The 19,839-nt window shown below is 35.8% G+C and overlaps 2 protein-coding genes across 3 annotated transcripts; both read left to right on the top strand.

Annotated features, from left to right (window-relative positions):
- The first annotated feature begins 2,762 nt into the window (after positions 1–2,762).
- On the top strand, positions 2,763–5,604 carry ABI5 (Basic-leucine zipper (bZIP) transcription factor family protein). Its single transcript, XM_078973931.1, has 5 exons — positions 2,763–3,151; positions 3,622–4,748; positions 4,833–4,904; positions 4,987–5,016; positions 5,103–5,604. The coding sequence occupies exons 2-5, from the start codon at positions 3,654–3,656 to the stop codon at positions 5,196–5,198; spliced, it is 1,293 nt and encodes a 430-aa protein (XP_078830057.1). The 5' UTR covers positions 2,763–3,151; positions 3,622–3,653; the 3' UTR covers positions 5,199–5,604.
- A 1,892-nt stretch (positions 5,605–7,496) lies between these two features.
- FTSZ2-1 (Tubulin/FtsZ family protein) lies at positions 7,497–10,996 on the top strand. 2 transcript variants are annotated; one of them, XM_078973410.1, is made up of 8 exons: positions 7,497–7,731; positions 8,072–8,717; positions 9,105–9,404; positions 9,502–9,592; positions 9,691–9,815; positions 10,182–10,274; positions 10,372–10,437; positions 10,546–10,996. In XM_078973410.1, the coding sequence occupies exons 2-8, from the start codon at positions 8,097–8,099 to the stop codon at positions 10,663–10,665; spliced, it is 1,416 nt and encodes a 471-aa protein (XP_078829536.1). In that variant the 5' UTR covers positions 7,497–7,731; positions 8,072–8,096; the 3' UTR covers positions 10,666–10,996. The 2 variants fall into 2 exon arrangements, with proteins under 2 accessions (XP_078829536.1, XP_078829535.1); XM_078973409.1 differs by having other exon boundaries at positions 10,543–10,996.
- The last annotated feature ends 8,843 nt before the right edge of the window (positions 10,997–19,839 follow it).

The raw sequence follows: 19,839 nt of genomic DNA, 5'->3' as shown, positions 1-19,839 counted from the left end.
ACATTAGGGGCTTAATGGATCAAGACCGCCTTTAAAGAAACTAGGGTTTGAGTTTTAAGCTTAGTAGATGGTTCTTGAGGGTAAAGTTGGAAACTTTACCCTTCTAGACATCTTAATGGAAAGGACCTGAGGTTTGAAGCTGTTAGATTCGAGAGAAATGCCATAATGCATTAAGAATGGTTAACAGATTGAGGAACTCGATGAGTTGATTTGAAGTATCCCAAAGGAACTCGACGAGTTGGATCGTGATTTCAGGATTCTGTGATTTATGGGAACTCGGTGAGTTGAGGAGTATACTCGACGAGTTGATTCAACTCGGAGTGTTGACTTTGACCTTGACTTTCACCACAGTTGACCCTAAAGGGTTATGAGCACAAAATGGTATCTAAGGGGTTGTTTTGATTCAGTGAGTGAGTAGAGCTGATTCCGGCAGAGAAGTTTCAGATTTCATCCGACATTTGAGGTGAGTTTCGTCTTGTTTGAACGGGTCGAAGGCACCAATGTCGGCCTGTATGTATGGCTGTATGTTTTCTGGATTTCTATCCGATGTCGGGCGGTGCCCAAGGAATATTAGTATGCTTGATGTCTTTGTGATTCTTGCATGTGTCTGTATTTGTATGTTACTGGATTACGATCCGATGTCGGGCGGGGCCTAGTGAATGCTTATATGTAGATTTCCAGACTACGGTTCGATGTTGGGTGGTACCCGAGAAATGTATGCATGTTTAGTTATACTTGTTGTCTATGTGATACTTGTATGTGTCTGGTATGGAGGTGAGTGTGAGCGGGGTCCCGTATCTCATCACTAGTTGAGTGTGGGTGAGGTCCCATATCTCATCATTAGCAGAGTAGGGGAGAGCCCCATGATAGGCGAGGCCTTAGAACTAGAACATGTAGTATTGTGTATGATTCTTTATGTGCTAGTATGATTATATGATATTTTTTGTATGTGTATAGCGGGCGGGGCCTAGTGAGAAGCGGGTTTTGGAAGAAACAGATCTATATATCGAGTGAGGCTCAATGCCAAGCAGGGCCTGATGTCGGATCCTGTCTGATGTCGGGCGGGGACCGAAGAAGGGGCAGGGGCCCAGTATATGTGGTTACGTGTATTGTATATGGTAGTATACATAACTCACTGAACTTCGTGCTTACGGTTTTCAGTTTTGGTTTCAAGTACTTCCAGTTGTAAAAAGAAGAGCTTGGGATGACTACATTGCACACACTATGATGATTAGTCTGGGATGTTTACTTTGATGTTATGATTTGAAAACTCTGATATTAATGTTTTTGAGACACTGTGACTTATGTTTTGATGAGATGAGTAGTAAATTGATGTTGATGAGTTAAAATGGTTTAAAGTTATAGTATTTGTAGGAGGTTTTAAACAAAATGGAAATACCCGTTGCAACCACCCCATTGGTCTATTCAAACTCGACATTAATTCACTGAGAAAACAAACCGAGGGGTCGGCCTAGGGCCCGTCCAGACAGTGGGCAACCCGGGCGACCGCCCAGGGCCCACGTCTCTAGGGGCCCCAAAATTTGTGGGTTATGTAGTGTGTGTGTGTGTTTGTATATATATATATATATATATATATATATATATATATATATATATATATATATATATATATATAAGATATTATTACCTAAATGATTTTTAATGCGTAAAGTTGGTTCAAACTCAAATTAACTCAAAATATAAACATTTATGCTTGCTTGTTATTGGTAATTGAACACGCCTATATCGAATAATAAATGATATTTTTTTAATATTTATTATATTTGTTTTTGAGTGACCTTTTTTTTCTTTTTGCCCCGGATTCCATATACGTTTGGACCGACCCTGGATCGGCCAGGTGTGCGTCGAGGTTGCCGAGCCCACACCATCCGGCCAGCCTTATAGGGTTTCAATATTTTATTATAAAATATTAAAACTCTGGAAATTTAATGGTTTTATTGTGATTTTCATTTTTTTGAAAATAGAAAAACTGATGAAAATGATTTAAAAATTGAATGAAAATTATATAGTTAAACCAAATTAAAAAAAAATGTTATTATTGACATATTTTAAAAAATCTATAAAAAGTTCTCAAATTTTTGGAAAAAGTTCCAATAAAATCCTAAAAGTTTTTATTTAAACAGAAAAGTCTCGCTTATTTAATATTTTGTTTAAATTAGCGAAAAATATCTTTTTTTATATTTGAACAACAAATGATAAATTATATGATTTTTTTACAAATAATTGAAATTTTCTATTAGAAAACTTTAAAACTTTACTAAAATTTTTTTCAAAAATTTAAAACTTTTGTGTAGATTTCCCAAACATATTTTACCCGTAATTTGTTTAGGGGTATCTAAAACTGCATTTCGTTATATCATGTGTTTGTTCATTTTCACCATATTTTCTCAATCTCATCTTACAAGTCAGATTTCACTTTTCTTAAATTAAATAAGAAAAACACCAATCATTTTTAAAGAAATATTCAAATGAAATTGAGAAAACAATAGGAGCTTGAAACACATCGTATCTAAAAAGCAGTCGATTATGCTGTCTGAAATATGAAGGACACGTGGAAGAAAACAAAGCACGCTACAGAATACGAGGCTGCTAACAAACAGACACCTGTCCAAGACGTGTCAATCGAAGAGCATTTCCGTATTCCCAAAATACCCCTCTTCCTACCATCTTCTCTCCTCCCATTGCTGTTTTTTTGCATGAAATTTGCAGTCCTCCTCTAACCTTTTACCATGATGGCAGCACTACATCTACTCATCTTCCATTGCTGTGTTCGACATCGTATTTGACCTTTCTACCCTCACTGGGTCCCACTTCTCTCCCTCCCTCCCCTTTCTTGCCTTCAACACTACCACTGCAAGTTTCTGCAATTTCCGATTCCCCCTTTACATACTTTCTCTCTCTCTCTCTCTCTCTCTCTCTCTCTCTCTCTCTCTCTCTCTATAGGTATAACTATATATATAAATATGGTAGCTACTAGATCAGTTAGCTAATAGTGTTCATCCTTTTTTTTTCCAGAATTGGAAAACTTGAGCATGCTTGAGGTTGTTCATATCACCAATGAGGCGTTTTCAAGATTCTAGACTTTGACCTGATATCCTGCAATTAGATCTACTGATCGCCACCATAGAAGGTATCTGCATGCACTTGAATCTTTATGACAAATCTTTAATGCTCTTAATTAATGGATCTGTTATTTGCTCTTATAATTATGACTTGCTAATCAAGTTGGTGCTTAATCATCTCTGATTCGTAAGTTTCAAGATCTTGATTATGTGGTATTTTTACTAATAAGGTGGTTAAGATTACCTCGAAGGCGGTTTATTTAAGGTATTTTGCAAGTAATCAAAAGATGTTACTTGATTATGTTGTATGGGTCAAATCAATCGGTGTGATTCTGATGTGTACTTATGGAAAGCTTTAATCCATGGTTATATATGGTCCGATTAAGAATCACACTATGTACCTTTATAAATAACGATCCGAGGACCACACATTAGGGTTAAAGTAGATATTTTGATTCAAAAAAGGTTTTTTAGAAAGACTCGACAGGATTTGTTATTTCTGATTGATGTTTTGTAGTTTTGTTTTTCTATTCGACAGTGGATCGACGTTTTAACCGATAATTAAAACGAATGGTGGTTTTAGAATCCGAAATCATGTCTCCCGGCGAAGTTGAATCCCCATTGCAGTCCGCCGATCAAAACCAGGCTAGAAATAATAATGTCCAAAATGCCCTTGTGCCACAGCTGGGTCGCCAATCTTCCATCTATTCTCTCACTCTAGATGAGTTTCAACACACTCTTTGCGAAAGTGGAAAGAATTTTGGGTCAATGAACATGGATGAGTTCCTCAACAGCATTTGGACAGCTGAAGAAAACCAGGCTCATGGACAAGCCGCCCATCCTCCAGCTGCCGCCACTCCGGCCGCCATGGCTACTAATGGTGGCGCCACCAGTAGCGGACAGTTCTTGATGGGACTCAACACTAGTTCAGCCGAACAGAATATGATGGTTAAGCAACACAGCTTGCCTAGACAAGGCTCCTTAACTCTTCCGGGCCCACTCTCCCGTAAAACCGTCGATGAAGTCTGGTCGGAGATACAAAAGACACAACATGAACACCAACAAGAGAGAAATAACTCCGGCAATGCTCAGGTTCCCGGGTCAGCCCAGCGTCAGCCTACTTATGGAGAAATGACTCTTGAGGATTTCTTAGTGAAGGCGGGGGTAGTTCGGGAACAGAACCATCCGAATGCTCCACCAGTTCAGCAGCAACCCCCGCCACCTTTTGGGTTGTATCCCAACGGAAACAACCGTGTTGTTGGTCCTCCGCCTGGTTCAGCTCACATGGGAAGGCCTGTTATAGGTGGTGCCACCGCTATCCCACCATACTCACCGCTCATTAGGGAGGCCCCAGGGTACCCCGGAGGTGGAAAACGGAGCAGCACCTACCAACCTCAGCCGATTTCATGTTACGGAGGTATGGTTGGAAATGGAGGTGGTTACGGGCAGGGATTAGGGATGGGGTCTCCGGTGAGTCCGGTGTCTTCCGATGGGATTACCAACAGTCAGCTCGATGGCGGGAATCAGTACGGCATGGATATGGGCGGCATGAGGGGCGGACGGAAGCGGATAATCGATGGTCCAGTAGAGAAAGTGGTGGAGAGGAGGCAACGAAGGATGATAAAAAACCGAGAATCTGCTGCGAGGTCTCGAGCTAGAAAACAGGTACGTTAGTTTTATCAGATCATGGATGCTTTGAGCTTTTCTGAAATTATTGTTCTCGATTTCATTCGGTTTATGTTTTCGAAGGCTTACACAGTAGAATTAGAGGCAGAATTGAACATGCTGAAAGAAGAGAATGCTCAACTTAAACAAGCTCTGGTAAGAAATGAATATTTTCATTTACACCCCCTCAAGTTTATAAGTTTTGGACCAAGTACTAAATTTTTTTCATGGTGAACAGGCAGAATTAGAAAGAAAAAGAACGCAACAGGTGTCCACATCTTTTAGACTGATCTTTCTTGGAAACAACTTTTGTTCTTTCGACAAAATTTTAACTTGTTTGAAACTTTTGTGCAGGTTTTTGAAGAAATGAGAATGAAAACACTACCAAAAGCTCAAAAGACGAAAGAGAAGTTGAGGGTGTTGAGGAGAAGCTCGAGTTGTCCACCATGATTGCATGCCAAATGAATCTCAAGGGAGATTAGCGCTTTCTTCTTCTTCTTCTCAATAAGAACTATATATAGTGCGAAATAATGAGATTATATTATATATATATAGGTTGTTTTTTTTTTTTTGTTTTGTTTTTTAGCAAAACTCAAGGGGTAAAAGCGTGCGGGCTACTAATTAGGAACGTTTAGCGTTCTAAGGTCCATTTGTTTGTTGAATGTATAGTCGAATCACGAATGTCCCGTGAAAGTTTTAGTTGCTCGTGGTCGAATCTTGTGTGAATTATATATAGTGATCATAGGTTCCCTTTTTGCCACTCGTAGTGTTTTTTTTTTCTTTCTCTGCAAATGTTGTGCATTTTTTGAGATTGATTATCGAACTAACATTCACGATGTCCAGTTTGAGATTAGCTTTTGTCCTGTAGAGTGATGGCATCTCATTTGTCAGTTCTACTAACAAGTCTTAGAGACATGTTAGCTGTGGCTAGAGCTAAAAAAATTATATAAATTAAAAAATATGATATAATTTTTTTAGACTCCATTCCCTATAGTCTTATGTTTGAGTCGAACAAATGTCGATTTACCATTTTGTTTGTTATCATAGCTTCTATATTCTATAATCTATAGTTTTTACTTTTATGTATTAAACTCGATTACTATGAAATATTATATCGTTTGTTTGTTTTGTTTTTTTTTTCAACGGCATAAATTTTTATAAAATCCAGACAAGCAAAAAGGTAGATAGGAAGTAACAGAAATATTATATATATAATAGCAACGTGAGGATTTTGCAGCCATCGAACCTAATTAATGTAATGTTTATTTTAGACTTACCACTACATCATTAATAAAGACTGCATAACAATGTTCTAAAAAATATCGAAGCTTTTAGTTTAGAAATCCAAATAGCAAGATATTCCTGAAATTCACTTCCTTCTCGATACCTGATAAACAAATATTTTTGAACTACTCCTACTCCAACCATCCTCCATATGAAGAAAGCTTAGGAAACGTAACACCCCAACATCTACCAAGTTAAGTAAAATGTTAGAAGCTAATAAGCAACCATAAAACAAATGAGTAGCCGACTATACCTCCACATCACAAAGAGGACATAAAAGAGAAGGCACATCAACTCCTCGATTGTCGAGAATGACTAGTAGGAAGCCTATCAAGAGCCAAACGCTAAGCAAAAAGATTAATTTTTTAAGGAACAATACAAATCTACCTCGTTGGAGAGCTCATAACTAACAACTTTTCATTAATATAAACCCTCGTCGACACACGAACGAAGACTTCTTGTTTAGCTACAACATTCTCAGACTCAAACTTTTGCACTATAACCTTTTTCTCCTTCACAATAGCCTTGCATAAAGCCAGTTCATCCTCTAAGAGTTTGATGTGCACCTCTCTTTCCGAACAAGCAATGTCAAGGCTAGAAACTTTCTCAGTAAAATGTGTTTTTAACCCTTTAAATTATTGATTCATGTCTTCCAACGCTTTGGCCAAGGAAGATTTTTGACCACAAGCATCATCAACTCTCATCTGCAAATCCATGTTTAGTTGGCACAACTCATCCTTTTTACGACTGCTCTCACTTAAGTCTTTTCTCAGTTGTTTGTTCCCAACAACCAGAACGACATTCTCATAAGCAAGTTTCGTTTTTTACTTTTACAGAACTTGGTAATTGGCGTGATATCCTTCCAAAGCCTCCGCTAGCTTATTAAATTTTAATTCTTTTGCAACATGTAACATCTAATTTCTAATTTGTAGGTTAACTCTGATGGGTTTTGGTCATAAGACATCCTATGTGCTCATACAAACCCTAAAGCTTGGATCTAGGTTTCTTTATTGTACATGCTTTGAATCCAAGACTATAAACCCTAATTCTAGTATATGTCTAATCATATACTAGTAAAAACATAAGACCAAATATTTGAGATGTTTGATTGAAGTATATGTTTGTCAAATACCACAATTTTTATAAAAAATATCTACACGTCTAAAAGACAACGCTAGGTACAATACAATACACATTGTGTCATCATTTTCTTAGTTTCAAATAATTGTAGGAGATGGATATAATACCAAGAAATTGAGTTTTTTATAACAAATAATTTATTTTTGTTAAAGTTTAGTATTAACATAACCTAAATTACATTTTGCAAATGTTAAAATCATGATTAAAAAACTAAAACTAAGAAAAATAATCCATGAAATGGGAGCAATATTATGAAATTAAGAAGCAAAATAAAACAAAATTCGATGTCGATTTTGGTAAAGAGAAGAAATGTAGGTAGCCAACCAATGAAAGGCTTCGGCGATAAGGATATCATGTGAGAAATGTTGTTTCTTTTTCACTTTTGAAGATTTTTCAAGCAACTCTCTAATTTACATTACAATTAACAAACTGAAGCGAGTAAAGACGACAACTTCAAGATTAACGTTTAACACCCGCTTCGTTTTTAGCCCTTTTCTTCTGCAACATACTCTCCCAACTTTGCCGCCGCTTTGTTCTTGCTCCACCGCAGCTATCACAGGTTTTCGACTTTCATTCTCTCAGTTCAGACACATTTTCGTACATACCCTATTGCCTTTTGGTGTTTCTTTCTCATATGCGTGCATACACCCAATTCGCATTTTGGGTTTTTTTACTTTGTTTTATGTCTTGCTGAAATTATCTATGTTTAGGGTTCTTATTTCTGCGCTTACGCTGTTATCTGAGCTTTAAATTATCGAATTCGCTGTTTTTCAATTCAATTTGCATTACAAACAATCGTGCTGCATTTTACCCTGGTCGTATTAATCTAGTTTGTACAACCATAGATTCAATTTCATTGATTTCGCAAGTAAACCATCTTTGTGTTGCTTGAAAACCAGGTATTTGTGCGCAAGGAACCCTATAATGACAACATGTATACCGCCATCATTAATCCCTTTAGAAGCTCGAAACTCAATGGGGGTACTAACTGTTTTTGGAGGGAGAGCAAGTTCCTTGAAGATGATTGATGACAAACACGCGTTTCCAAATACTTCCCACAAGATCGCTCATATCCCCCAAATTCGATGTTTGGCAAACTCTCACAATATCAATCAGTTCAACAACAAAGATCAGTTTCTGAATCTGCATCCAGAGGTTTCCATGCTTAGAGGCGAGGGAAACAACACAGTGATTAAAGACAACAGTTTGGGTGGAAATGTTACTGAGATTTTGAGAGATTCAACAAGTTCAGGTAACTACAATGAGGCTAAGATTAAAGTAATTGGTGTTGGTGGTGGTGGATCAAATGCAGTTAATCGTATGATTGAAAGTGAAATGAAGGGTGTTGAGTTTTGGATTGTGAATACTGATGTTCAAGCCATGAGAATGTCACCTGTTTTCCCTGAGCAACGGTTGCAGATTGGTGAAGAGTTGACTCGTGGACTTGGTGCTGGTGGTAATCCTGATGTTGGTATGAATGCTGCTAAAGAAAGTAGAGAATCCATTGAAGAAGCTGTTTATGGTTCAGATATGGTTTTCGTGACTGTAAGTTTTTACTTCTGTTATATTTGGAGATTTAATTTCAAATGCTACTTGCTAAAAGCTGGGAGATAATAATGATTAACAATGCCATTTGATGCAACAACTTAAATGCAACCATGTAATGTATATGTACACGTTATACAAGCATGATAATTTTGGAATCTTAACATCTATATGAGATTCACATCCATCTAACTTTGTATCTATTCGAAAGCTACAATTTTTGTAAGGAAAAGGGAGCAATTATCTTAGGTTAAAACAAATCGGATCATAATACTTAATAGAAACCAATTCAATTTATTTTGACCTCAAAAGAGATGCGCTTATTGTATGTTTTCCCTAACATTTAGCTGATGCGAGGTTGAATTTTGATTATGTGCATGCATGCAGGCTGGGATGGGTGGAGGAACAGGTACTGGTGGGGCCCCTGTGATCGCTGGTGTGGCAAAGTCAATGGGAATTTTGACCGTTGGTATTGTGACGACACCCTTCTCTTTTGAGGGCCGAAGAAGAGCTGTTCAAGCACAAGAAGGAATTGCATCGTTAAGGGAAAATGTCGACACTTTAATTGTCATTCCAAATGACAAATTATTAACTGCAGTTTCCCCTTCTACCCCTGTAACCGAAGCTTTTAATCTCGCCGATGATATCCTTAGACAAGGTGTTCGTGGTATCTCAGACATAATCACGGTATTAAAATAAATAAATAAAAACAGATTTCATGTCGTGGGTATTTAAGTAATTTCAACTCCAGTCACTCGTTGATTTGATGGTTTGAAATTTGCAGATTCCAGGACTGGTAAATGTTGATTTTGCTGACGTAAGAGCTATCATGGCAAACGCAGGCTCCTCATTAATGGGGATAGGAACTGCAACCGGTTAGTATGAAACGAAAATCGAAATGAAATCTACTTGGTTGTATTTTTACGATTTTGACCTTATGGTCCATTCTTCTTTATTTCTAAAATAAAAACAGGGAAGACTAGGGCTAGAGATGCTGCATTGAATGCCATTCAATCACCTTTGCTAGATATTGGTATCGAGAGGGCTACTGGAATTGTCTGGAATATAACTGGTGGTAGTGATTTGACATTGTTTGAGGTCTCTCTCTCTCTCTCTCTCTCTCTCTCTCTCTCTCTCTATATATATATATATATATATATATATATATATATATATATATATATATATATATATATATATAGGGTTATTTCCAATTACGAGGATAAAGAGGGTATTTATGTCTTTTGTACAAATAAGAGATCGAGTGGGTCCCGCCTGTCCTGCTTTTTGGGTGGGCCAGTAAATTGACATTAGTGTATTTGTATCTGTTTTCATGTTGATTTCCATCTTGGACACATGCAAGACTTTTTTGAGTATTAATAAAAAAAAATCTAAAGTATCCCTAAATAATGAAAAAATTAGAGGAAATTATTTTATCATAATATTTGGGATGATACTTTGTAGGTAAATGCTGCAGCCGAGGTGATATATGATCTTGTTGATCCGAGTGCTAATTTGATATTTGGAGCAGTTATTGATCCATCGATAAGTGGTCAGGTAAAGTTTATTTTCTTTTAAAAAAACATTTTTACTTTTACTTTAATGGGAAAACAAAAGAATTTTATATATATTTTTTTATTATTGATTGGTTCAGGTTAGCATAACCCTTATAGCAACCGGATTCAAGCGGCAAGAAGAAAGTGACGGAAGGACTCTACAGGTATATCTCACTTCAACTACCAAATAAATGTTAGGATCAAATTTACCATTTTACCCCTAGGGGTAGTTTTGGGATTTTACAAACAGTAGAAATGATTGAATGCAGCAGGGGGGTCAGGCAGATGTGGCTGGAATGAACCGAAGATCACCAGCCTTCACGGAAGGCGGCTCGGTGGAAATCCCCGAGTTTCTAAGGAAGAAAGGACGGTCACGCTACCCACGAGCTTGAACTCGTGAATTTACCTTTTTGCCCTTGTGATATATTACTACTGAATTATGGTTGTGTAGGTAGAGAAAATTGTTGCCACCGGTAGCAAAAAAAAAAAAAAAAAAAGGTTTAAGAGAGCATTATTATGCAACATGTCTTTATCCAATAAAAAGTTGTAGAAAGTGAATGACAACTGTTTTATATTATTGTTTGTGGCTAGCAAGAGGTTAGAGATATTTAGTTGCACATTGTGGAAAGATTTGTTATATATACATGTTTGATTGTTTTGTTAGTATGAATACTGGTATCATGTATTTATCATAAAAGTTCGAATTAGAGTTAGATTTTGATATATTTTATTGTATTGATGGCTAGAGAAAGTTGTGGTTCATAACAGGGTGACAAGATTTTTTTTATAAAAATTTGGGGACAAGAATATTGACAAGTAGGGTTAGTTGAAGTGACCATCACCCATAATATCTCCCACTTGTCTAGTCACATTCATGTTTGATTTAAAGTCTATGATTATAGACCTTGTAAATGTAAGAGTAAATTACATGAATGATCCCTGTGGTTTAGGGTAATTTACGCGTTTGATCCCTAACTTATTTTTTTAACTCGGAAGGTCCCTATTGTTTGTTTTTGTTACGCGCTTGGTCCTTGTCTTTTCTAAAAAGACTATTTTGTCCTTGATTTTTAAATTTTTTTTAAATAAACACACCTCCAACCTCACCCTCTCACCTTACCTTTCCTATCCCACCATTTTTCCCTATTTAAATAATAGTTTTTTTAGGTAAGACATGGACCAAACACATAACAAAAACAAATAGTAGGGACCAAACGCGTAACAAAAACAAACAATAGGGACCTTCCGAGTTAAAAAAAATAAGTTAGGGACCAAACACGCAAATTACCCCAAACTATAAGGACCATTCGTGTAATTTACTCTAAATGTAACTACAAATATCAAATGTTATGGCCATTCATATTTTTGTTTTAATAAAAAATCTATCTTGCAATTTAATATTTTTGTTTCATTGTTTGAATTTTGTCAAGATAAACCAAGATACTTGTTGAATTACCCATTTTGGTTCAGTTAATGGTTAATGTCCGAAAATAAGTAACGAACTTTTTTGTTTTTTGTTTTTTTATAAAATGTATCCTTATCCTTTTTTTTAAATATGAATTTTGGTTCATGAAATACCTTTTTTTTTTTTTGTTTCTAATAGTACCTACCTTATAATTATAAATTTATTTTTCAAAACAATAGTATTCTGTAGACCTTTTAATGAAGCGAATGAATATATTAAAAAATATTTGTTTATGTTTATTCGTTTAAGTTAAAGCCAAATAAAAAAACGAATACGAACGGATGAATGAACAAGTTTTTTTGTTCTGTTTTTTTGTTTAACAAATTATATTGTTTATTTTCGTTTGTTTATGTTTGTGAACATGTTAAACGAATAGAGATAAATAAATACAATTAAACATATATAAGCATAAACTAACATATTCTATCAACATAAACTCACATATAAAATAGTAATGTAATAAAAAATAATTGAATATAAACAAACTTCTCACTAATCGTTAGATTCTTTTACATTTCTAGTAGTACTATAATATTTTGTAACAAAAAAAATGTTTGTTACATATTTATGACATTAACCTTTTAGTTGAAGTTTTAATGACGGATATTTATGTTTGAATCTACTATGCAAGTAGCATGCCGGTACCAGGGATAGGAATATGAATATCTAACAAGTTGTGACAAAGTCTTTTAGTTGATTCATTTTAGTCCTTCGCATCTTGTAAAGAACCAAAACAGAGTTATTGTACTATTAGAATCTATTTTATTGAATATGTGTTATATAACTTAATTTATGTAAAATGATGTGTTTGTTATAGATGATCAAATCAAGAAACAACTACCCAACAATTGATCACTCATTGCATGTTGATGTAGATCCGTCATAGAAGGATACCCAATAACTGATCGTTTATTGATGGTGTAATTCCAATAATACCCTTTACCCTTAATATCATTCTCATTTGTTTCCATCGGCTAAAAGCAAAAATCATAAGATTCTTTAACTTTTTCTCAGTATCAACATTGACCTCACAATACTGGTACACGCATCCCAACACGGCCTTGGAATCTTTTCCAAAGGATATTATTGATATTGGAAAAATAATTTATTACGTTAATTAATTTTTTAGTATGTTAATATCTAAGTATCTATTTTTTTTTTTTTTTTTTTTACATATTTAGATAATAAATTTGTTGGAAGTGTTCATATATGATTTGTTATAGCAGGTTAAATCCTAAATGTGAACATTTTTAACAAATTCGTTACCTAGATGTCTACAAAAAAAAAACTAGTTACCTAAATATGAACAAAACGAAAAGTAAAAATAAATTATACAAATGATCTTTATGGTTTGGGAGAATTTGTGTTTTTAGTCCCTAACTTATTTTTTTAATTCGAATGGTCTCACTGTTTATTTTTGTTAAGAGTACTTTTGTGTATGTCTTACCTAAAAAGACTATTATCTCGTTATTAATTTATTTTTTTTAATTAATTTTCTTATTTATGTATTTGTTTTTTATATATTTAAAAAAATTAATAGACATCACATATCTATATCTTCTCACCAAAAACCTTAAACCATATTTGAGAAATTTAATTCGGATGGTCCATACTGTTTATTTTTGTTGCGTGTTTGGTCTTTGTCTTACCTAAAAAGACTATTATGCACTTAGTAATTTATTTTTTAACTAATTTTCTTATTTATGTATTTATTTTTTATATATTTAAAAAAATTAATAGACTCCACATATATGTATCTCCTCACCGTAAACCTGAAACCACATTTGAGAAATTTAATTTGGGTCTTACCGATCACCATCCCATCTTTCATCCTCCCTAACTTCTATTTCTTTTCCATCTTTAGTAACATCAACGTCTTCACCATCCTTCTTTTTTTCGTACTTCAACTCTGACGAACCAACACCATAACCTATTGTCTCTTCATCTTTAGTTGGTTGTGGTGTTGATTCGACGGAGTTGAAGGACCGAAAAATGAAGGGATGATGAAGACGTCGACATCACTAAAGATGGAAAATGAATAAAATTTGAGGAGGATGAGAGATGAGATTGTGAGGAGATACAAATATGTGAGGTCTACTAATTTTTCTTAAATATATAAAGAATAAATAAATAAATAAGAAAATTAATTAAAAAATAAATTAATAAGGGCACAATAGTCTTTTTAGGTAAGACAAAGACCAAGCTCGTAACAAAATTAAACAGTAGGAATCATCCCGAGTTAAAAAAATAAATTAAAATAAAAAATAAATAGTAGGGATCATCCGAGGAGATACAAATATGTTAGGTCTATTAGTTTTTTTTTAATATGTAAAAAATAAATACATAAATAAGAAAATTAATTAAAAAATAAACTAATAAGGGTACAATAGTCTTTTAAGGTAAAACAGGGACCAAACGCGCAACAAGAACAAACAGTAGAGACCATCTAAGTTAAAAAAATAAGTTAGGGACCAAAAACACAAATTCACCCAAACCATAGGGACCATTCGTGTAATTTATTTTTACTTTGCGTTTTGTTAATATTTGGGTAACTCTTTTTTTGTACACATCTAGGTAACGAACTTGTTGAAAACATTCACATCTAGGATTTAACCTGCTATAGCATATCATAATGGTCATATGTGAACACTTTCAACAAATTTGTTACCTAAATGTGTACAAAAAAAAGATAGTTACCCAGATGTGAATATATCAAAAAATTAATTACCTTAATAAGTCATTTTCCTATTGTTATTAATGGTATTTACGATCGAGTTAAGTGGTCTTTCTGGTGTAATTTGGATTTTGATTGCTTCTGGTTTCCTTGGTTATTGTATCAAATTTTCGATCTAGCTCCTTGATAGTTTTTTTTTAGTATAACCTTTCAATCAGTCAAAACAAAAATATATAAGAACGTATACATAAATAAGAGTCATAGTCTATTATTAAATCATAAGAACAGTAATCTACTCTAATAAATAAAAGTTTTTTTTTTGCCACATGTCAAATTCTCATTCTTTTTTTTGAAACGATAAATCTAACCTAGTCCTAAACTACTCATTAAATACGCATATGTCCACAACAAGACTTGAATTATCAACCTCAAAGAGGGAGGGCAACACTGGATAACGGTGGGCTAGAAGCCCTTTTTCACACATATCATTTTATATGTTTTTTTATTTTAAAAAAAATTCATATAATATTTTAATATAATAATTACAATAAATATAGTGATAAATGAATATTAATTTCACTAATGGACTTACATTTTTGTTTCAAAATTCCTAAATTAAAACTCATTAGTTTATTTTATTTATTTATTTAAATTTAAAAGATAAAAAAATAAATTTTAATAATTTATTATTTTTCTTCTTATAAATCTAAAGTTTTTAAATATTTAGATTTTATATTTAATTTTTTTAATTAACTCATATAATACATGGGTCTTACACCAAGTCTATTTTAATAAATGAATGTTTTTTTTCCCACTTGTCACACTCTCATTTAATTTGCAAAATTTAATTTTGTGGTTATTTTGAATTAATTTTTTTCCACATGTCATTCTACAAGTTTTCTTATTTTTTAAAATTTCACATAATATTTCGTCGTAATAATTGCAATAAATATAGTAATAAATGAATATCAACATCATTAATAAACTTACATTTTAATTTCAAAATTCTTACAATTTAAGCTTATTAGTTTAATTATTTATTTGTTTAAATTATTTGTTTAATTTAAAAGATAAAAAATATTTTCATCATAATAATTCATTATTTTTCTTATTTTTTTATAAATTCAAAGTTCTCAAATCTCTAGACATATATATATATATATATATATATATATATATATATATATATATATATATATATATATATATAATTAACCCATGTAATACATGAGTCTTACAACTAGTAATCTAATATGTAACATTTTTGTCAAATACACTCCCTTAGGTCATCCATAATGGGAGTACAATAAGAGTTCAATATATTAAATTTGATTATAGTATGGAAGATATATATATATATATATATATATATATATATATATATATATATATATATATAAGAGAGAGAGAGAGAGAGAGAGAGAGATAGATAGGGAGTTCAACCGGTTCAAGGAATTTCTAGTGCAGATTTCTTGTCTTTTTAATAATTGAGTTGAAAATATACATTATCTCTCTTATTATCTCTCTTGAGGACATGCTGAGGGCATGTGTTCTAGATTTTGGGGGCAGCTGGGATACGTATCTTCCGTTAGCAGAGTTCTCGTATAACAACAGCTATCACATGAGCATTGATCGACCTCCTTTTGAGATGCTGTATGGGAGGAAGTGCAGGACCCCGATTTGTTGGGGCGAGGTCAGTCAGCGAGTCATCGGGAGCACAGAAGTGGTGCTCAAGACGACTGAGTTGATCCAGCAGGTCCGTAGTAGGCTGCAGACTGCGCAGAGTCGGCAGAAGAGCTACGCTAACAGGAGGCGTTCGGACTTGGAGTTCCAGGTGGGAGATAGGGTTCTTCTAAAGGTCTCACCTTGGAAGGGTGTCATCAGGTTCCGGAAGAGGGGCAAACTGGGCCCCAGATTTATTGGTCCTTTCAGGGTTTTAGCCCGGGTGGGTCGGGTTGCTTATCGGTTAGATCTTCCTGAGGAGCTTATTCAGATACACAACACCTTCCACGTGTCGCAGTTAAGGAAGTGTTTGGTGGATGAGACAGCAGTCGTTCCCCTAGAGGATATTCAGGTTGATAGCGGCCTGAATTATATTGAGAGGCCGGTCGCGATTCTGGAGCGGAAGATCAAGACCTTGAGGAACAAGGTAATTCAGCTAGTGAAGGTGCAGTGGCAGCACCGGAAGGGGTCTGAATGGACGTGGGAGGCTGAGGAGGAGATGAGAGCGCACTACCCGGAGATATTTGCAGATCCAGCCGCAGCAGACTTCGAGGACGAAGTCTGAGACAAGTGGGGGAGAATTGTAACGACCCGTTCCCGGTATGTTAATTCATTGGTAATTGTTGTAAGTTTTGCAAGAGGGACTCGGCGAGTTCATAGCCTGACTCGCCGAGTAGGGTCGCGACTTCGAGCACGCGTGAGCCGGGGACTCGGCGAGTCCATATCCCTGACTCGGCGAGTCCATCCGTCTGGGTGAAACCCTAAATCCCCGGGTTGCCCACTATTTAAGTCACCTTATAGCCCCATTCTCGCCTCCCTCACCCTGAGAACACTGTGAGAAAAACCCTAATCCACCTTGAGAGCTTATAAGTGATTTTTGTGTGGTTTGTGAAGGCTTGAAGAAGGAGAAGAAGAAAGGAGCAAGGAGAAGAAGAGTTGTGCAAAGATCCAAGGGCAAATCTGAGTTATTTGAGGTATTTTCGGATTTCCCCTCTTGTTATATGCTTTAAACCTCCATTAGAACTCTTCTAAAATCTAGTTGATGCTTGTTCCAAGCCTTATGGTTGCATGAATGCCCTAATAAGTCGAGATATCTTTAGATCTGAATGATTGGGTGTTGTAGAGCCCAGATCTACTGCCTTTTTGGAGTTACTTTGCATATTAACCCTAGATCTACCCCTTTTATGCATCTTTTAGCCTTATTTCCCTTATTCATGTGGTTGTACACGTAAAGTTGGAAACTTTACGTGGTAAATCAACTTATTGGACTCAGATCTATCAATTGTATGTGTTGGATTCAAACAAAATCGAGTAAAAATCAGTTGCATGGCGGCAACTCGGCGAGTCGGGAAGAACGACTCGGCGAGTTGAGTCGCGAGTTCCCGATTCCTTCATTTTTATCAGTGTCGAGTGGAACCAGTGAGTTAGAGAGTGAACTCAGCGAGTTGAGGGTAGACTCGGTAATGGAGGGACTCGGCGAGTTGTTCATACAACTCAGCGAGTCCAAGGCAATCTTCTTAAGACCAAGAACAACTCGTCGAGTTTGTTCTTACGGCTCGGCGAGTCGGATGAAGATTGTCTGAGTTCTTGGATCAAGAGGGTACTCGTCGAGTCGATGCCACACTCGACGAGTAGCAGCGAGTAGAACTGAGAAGTGAGAGTAGGACTCGGCGAGTTGGGCGGCCCAACTCGGCGAGTCAGCCCAAAAGAGAGTCGACTTTGACCAAGGGTAAAAGAGTCATTTTACCCCAAGTGCAGTGTTTAGTAATTGATTGAGTGTGTTTATGGACTTGTAGCCGAGGAGATTCAGGAGCAGCAGCCGTTAGCTTCCAGAGCCACACACTCAGCAGCCAGTTTACGAGGTGAGTTTCCTTCCAGTAGGGACGGGTCTAAGGCCACAATGCCGGCCCGTTCAGTTAGCAGTAGTTTCCGGACTTAGGTCCGATGCAGTAGCTAGCATGTTTGATGCCTTCGTGGCTCGGACAGGATTTGTGTGCTATGTTTTATGTGTTAAGTGTTATGTGTTCCGGGCTACGGCCCGATGTAGTATGCAGTATATGTGTTCATGCTAGATGATGTGTTATGCTATGCCATGTTCAGTCAGTCAGTTCCGGACTTCGGTCCGATGCAGGGGACAAGGTCCCAGTCGGTTCCGGACTTCGGTCCGATGCAGTTAGTTCCGGACTCCGGTCCGATGCAGTTAGTTCCGGACTTCGGTCCGATGCAGGGGACAAGGTCCCAGTCAGTTCCGGACTTCGGTCCGATGCAGTTTCCGGGCTTCGGCTCGATGCAGTGGGCTAGGCCCAATATGTGTTTATATGTTATTGTATGGTATGTGGTAGTTTGGGGGAGCTCACTAAGCTTCGTGCTTACAGTTTTAGTTTTGGTTTCAGGTACTTCCGCAAGCAAAGGGAAGAGCTCGGGGTGATAGCATCGCACACACCACAGCTTAGCTTTTATCCTGGGGATGGTTTTAGTTGTTTTGATTTGATGTAGTATGATACAGTTTTCCGCATGGTATTTTATTATGTTTTGGAATACATCGCGTATGTTTTTACGTTATGATACTCAGATTATGGTTTTGATTATATGGAAAAAACGAAAATTTTTGGGTCGTATTTTTGGGTCGTTTCACAAGCATTAACTATCATCAAATCCTTCTTTCATCTATAATTCATTTGTTAATACATAAGCATCTATTATAATGAAATCCGTTTTTTATTTATAGTTCATCTATTAATACATAACTACACAAGCATTAATTATCACCATATTCGTCTTTCATCTATTAATACATAAGCATCAATTATCATCAAAATTTTCTTTCATCTATTTATCATATTATCATCTATTATCATCAAAATCATCTCCTATAGTCAAATATCACTTATTTCATCCATTTCTTAGAGAATTACCTTGTTCACTACTCGAATACCCGGCCAGTCAAATGCTCTATGTGACTCATGACTTCCACCCGAAACACCAACTCTGAGACTCCACTTCGCTGCTCCAACTTTTTGAAACATAAGTATTACACGGTGTGGTTAAGGATCAGTGCTAGCGGTGTCATTACCTCTATTGCACCTCACAATCGTATGTGATGCTAGATCTAGTGTCATCTATGTACGAACATCACTCCAGTCCCCGGACACCGTAATGCACGAATTAAAGTTCAGAATATGTAAACACAATTATATTAATCAAAATAACTCTTTGATTATTGTGAGAATATCACTCAAAACTCACGATGTTTACAATGTTTTCCAATAATCATAGCTCGACCTAAAACATTGTATATATAACCCTAACTACCGACTTGTAATTAGATTACAATTAGGAAACTAGAAACCGACTTGTTTATGATTTCCTAAAAACTAGGTTGATCTCCAAGTCCTACTCGACTTACGATTCCAACAATCACCCCCGAATCTCTAAGTCCTTCTAGAGAATTATTCAACTCCTGATCCGGTTTTAGAACACGGACTCGTCGCTGTCGTCACATTCTGAAAAATCATCTTCTCGTAACTTTTGGAGTCGTTCCGGACATTCAGACACAAAGTGACCCGTTTTGTCACACCGAAAACAAATCACCTTAGATCGGTCTTTTTCCCTATTTTTCTGATTCTTGTCACAATAACAATTACAATTTTTGCAATTAGAATTAGAATTGGGCTCCCCACCTTGGGCTTGTGATGAGTTATTGTATTT

The sequence above is a fragment of the Lactuca saligna genome, chromosome 9 (assembly GCF_052625555.1).
Source record: "Lactuca saligna cultivar CGN05327 chromosome 9, ASM5262555v1, whole genome shotgun sequence".
In the NCBI taxonomy this organism is placed as follows: domain Eukaryota; kingdom Viridiplantae; phylum Streptophyta; class Magnoliopsida; order Asterales; family Asteraceae; genus Lactuca; species Lactuca saligna.
Note: the sequence above shows the minus strand (reverse complement) of the source record. Positions and strands in the feature narration are given on the sequence as shown.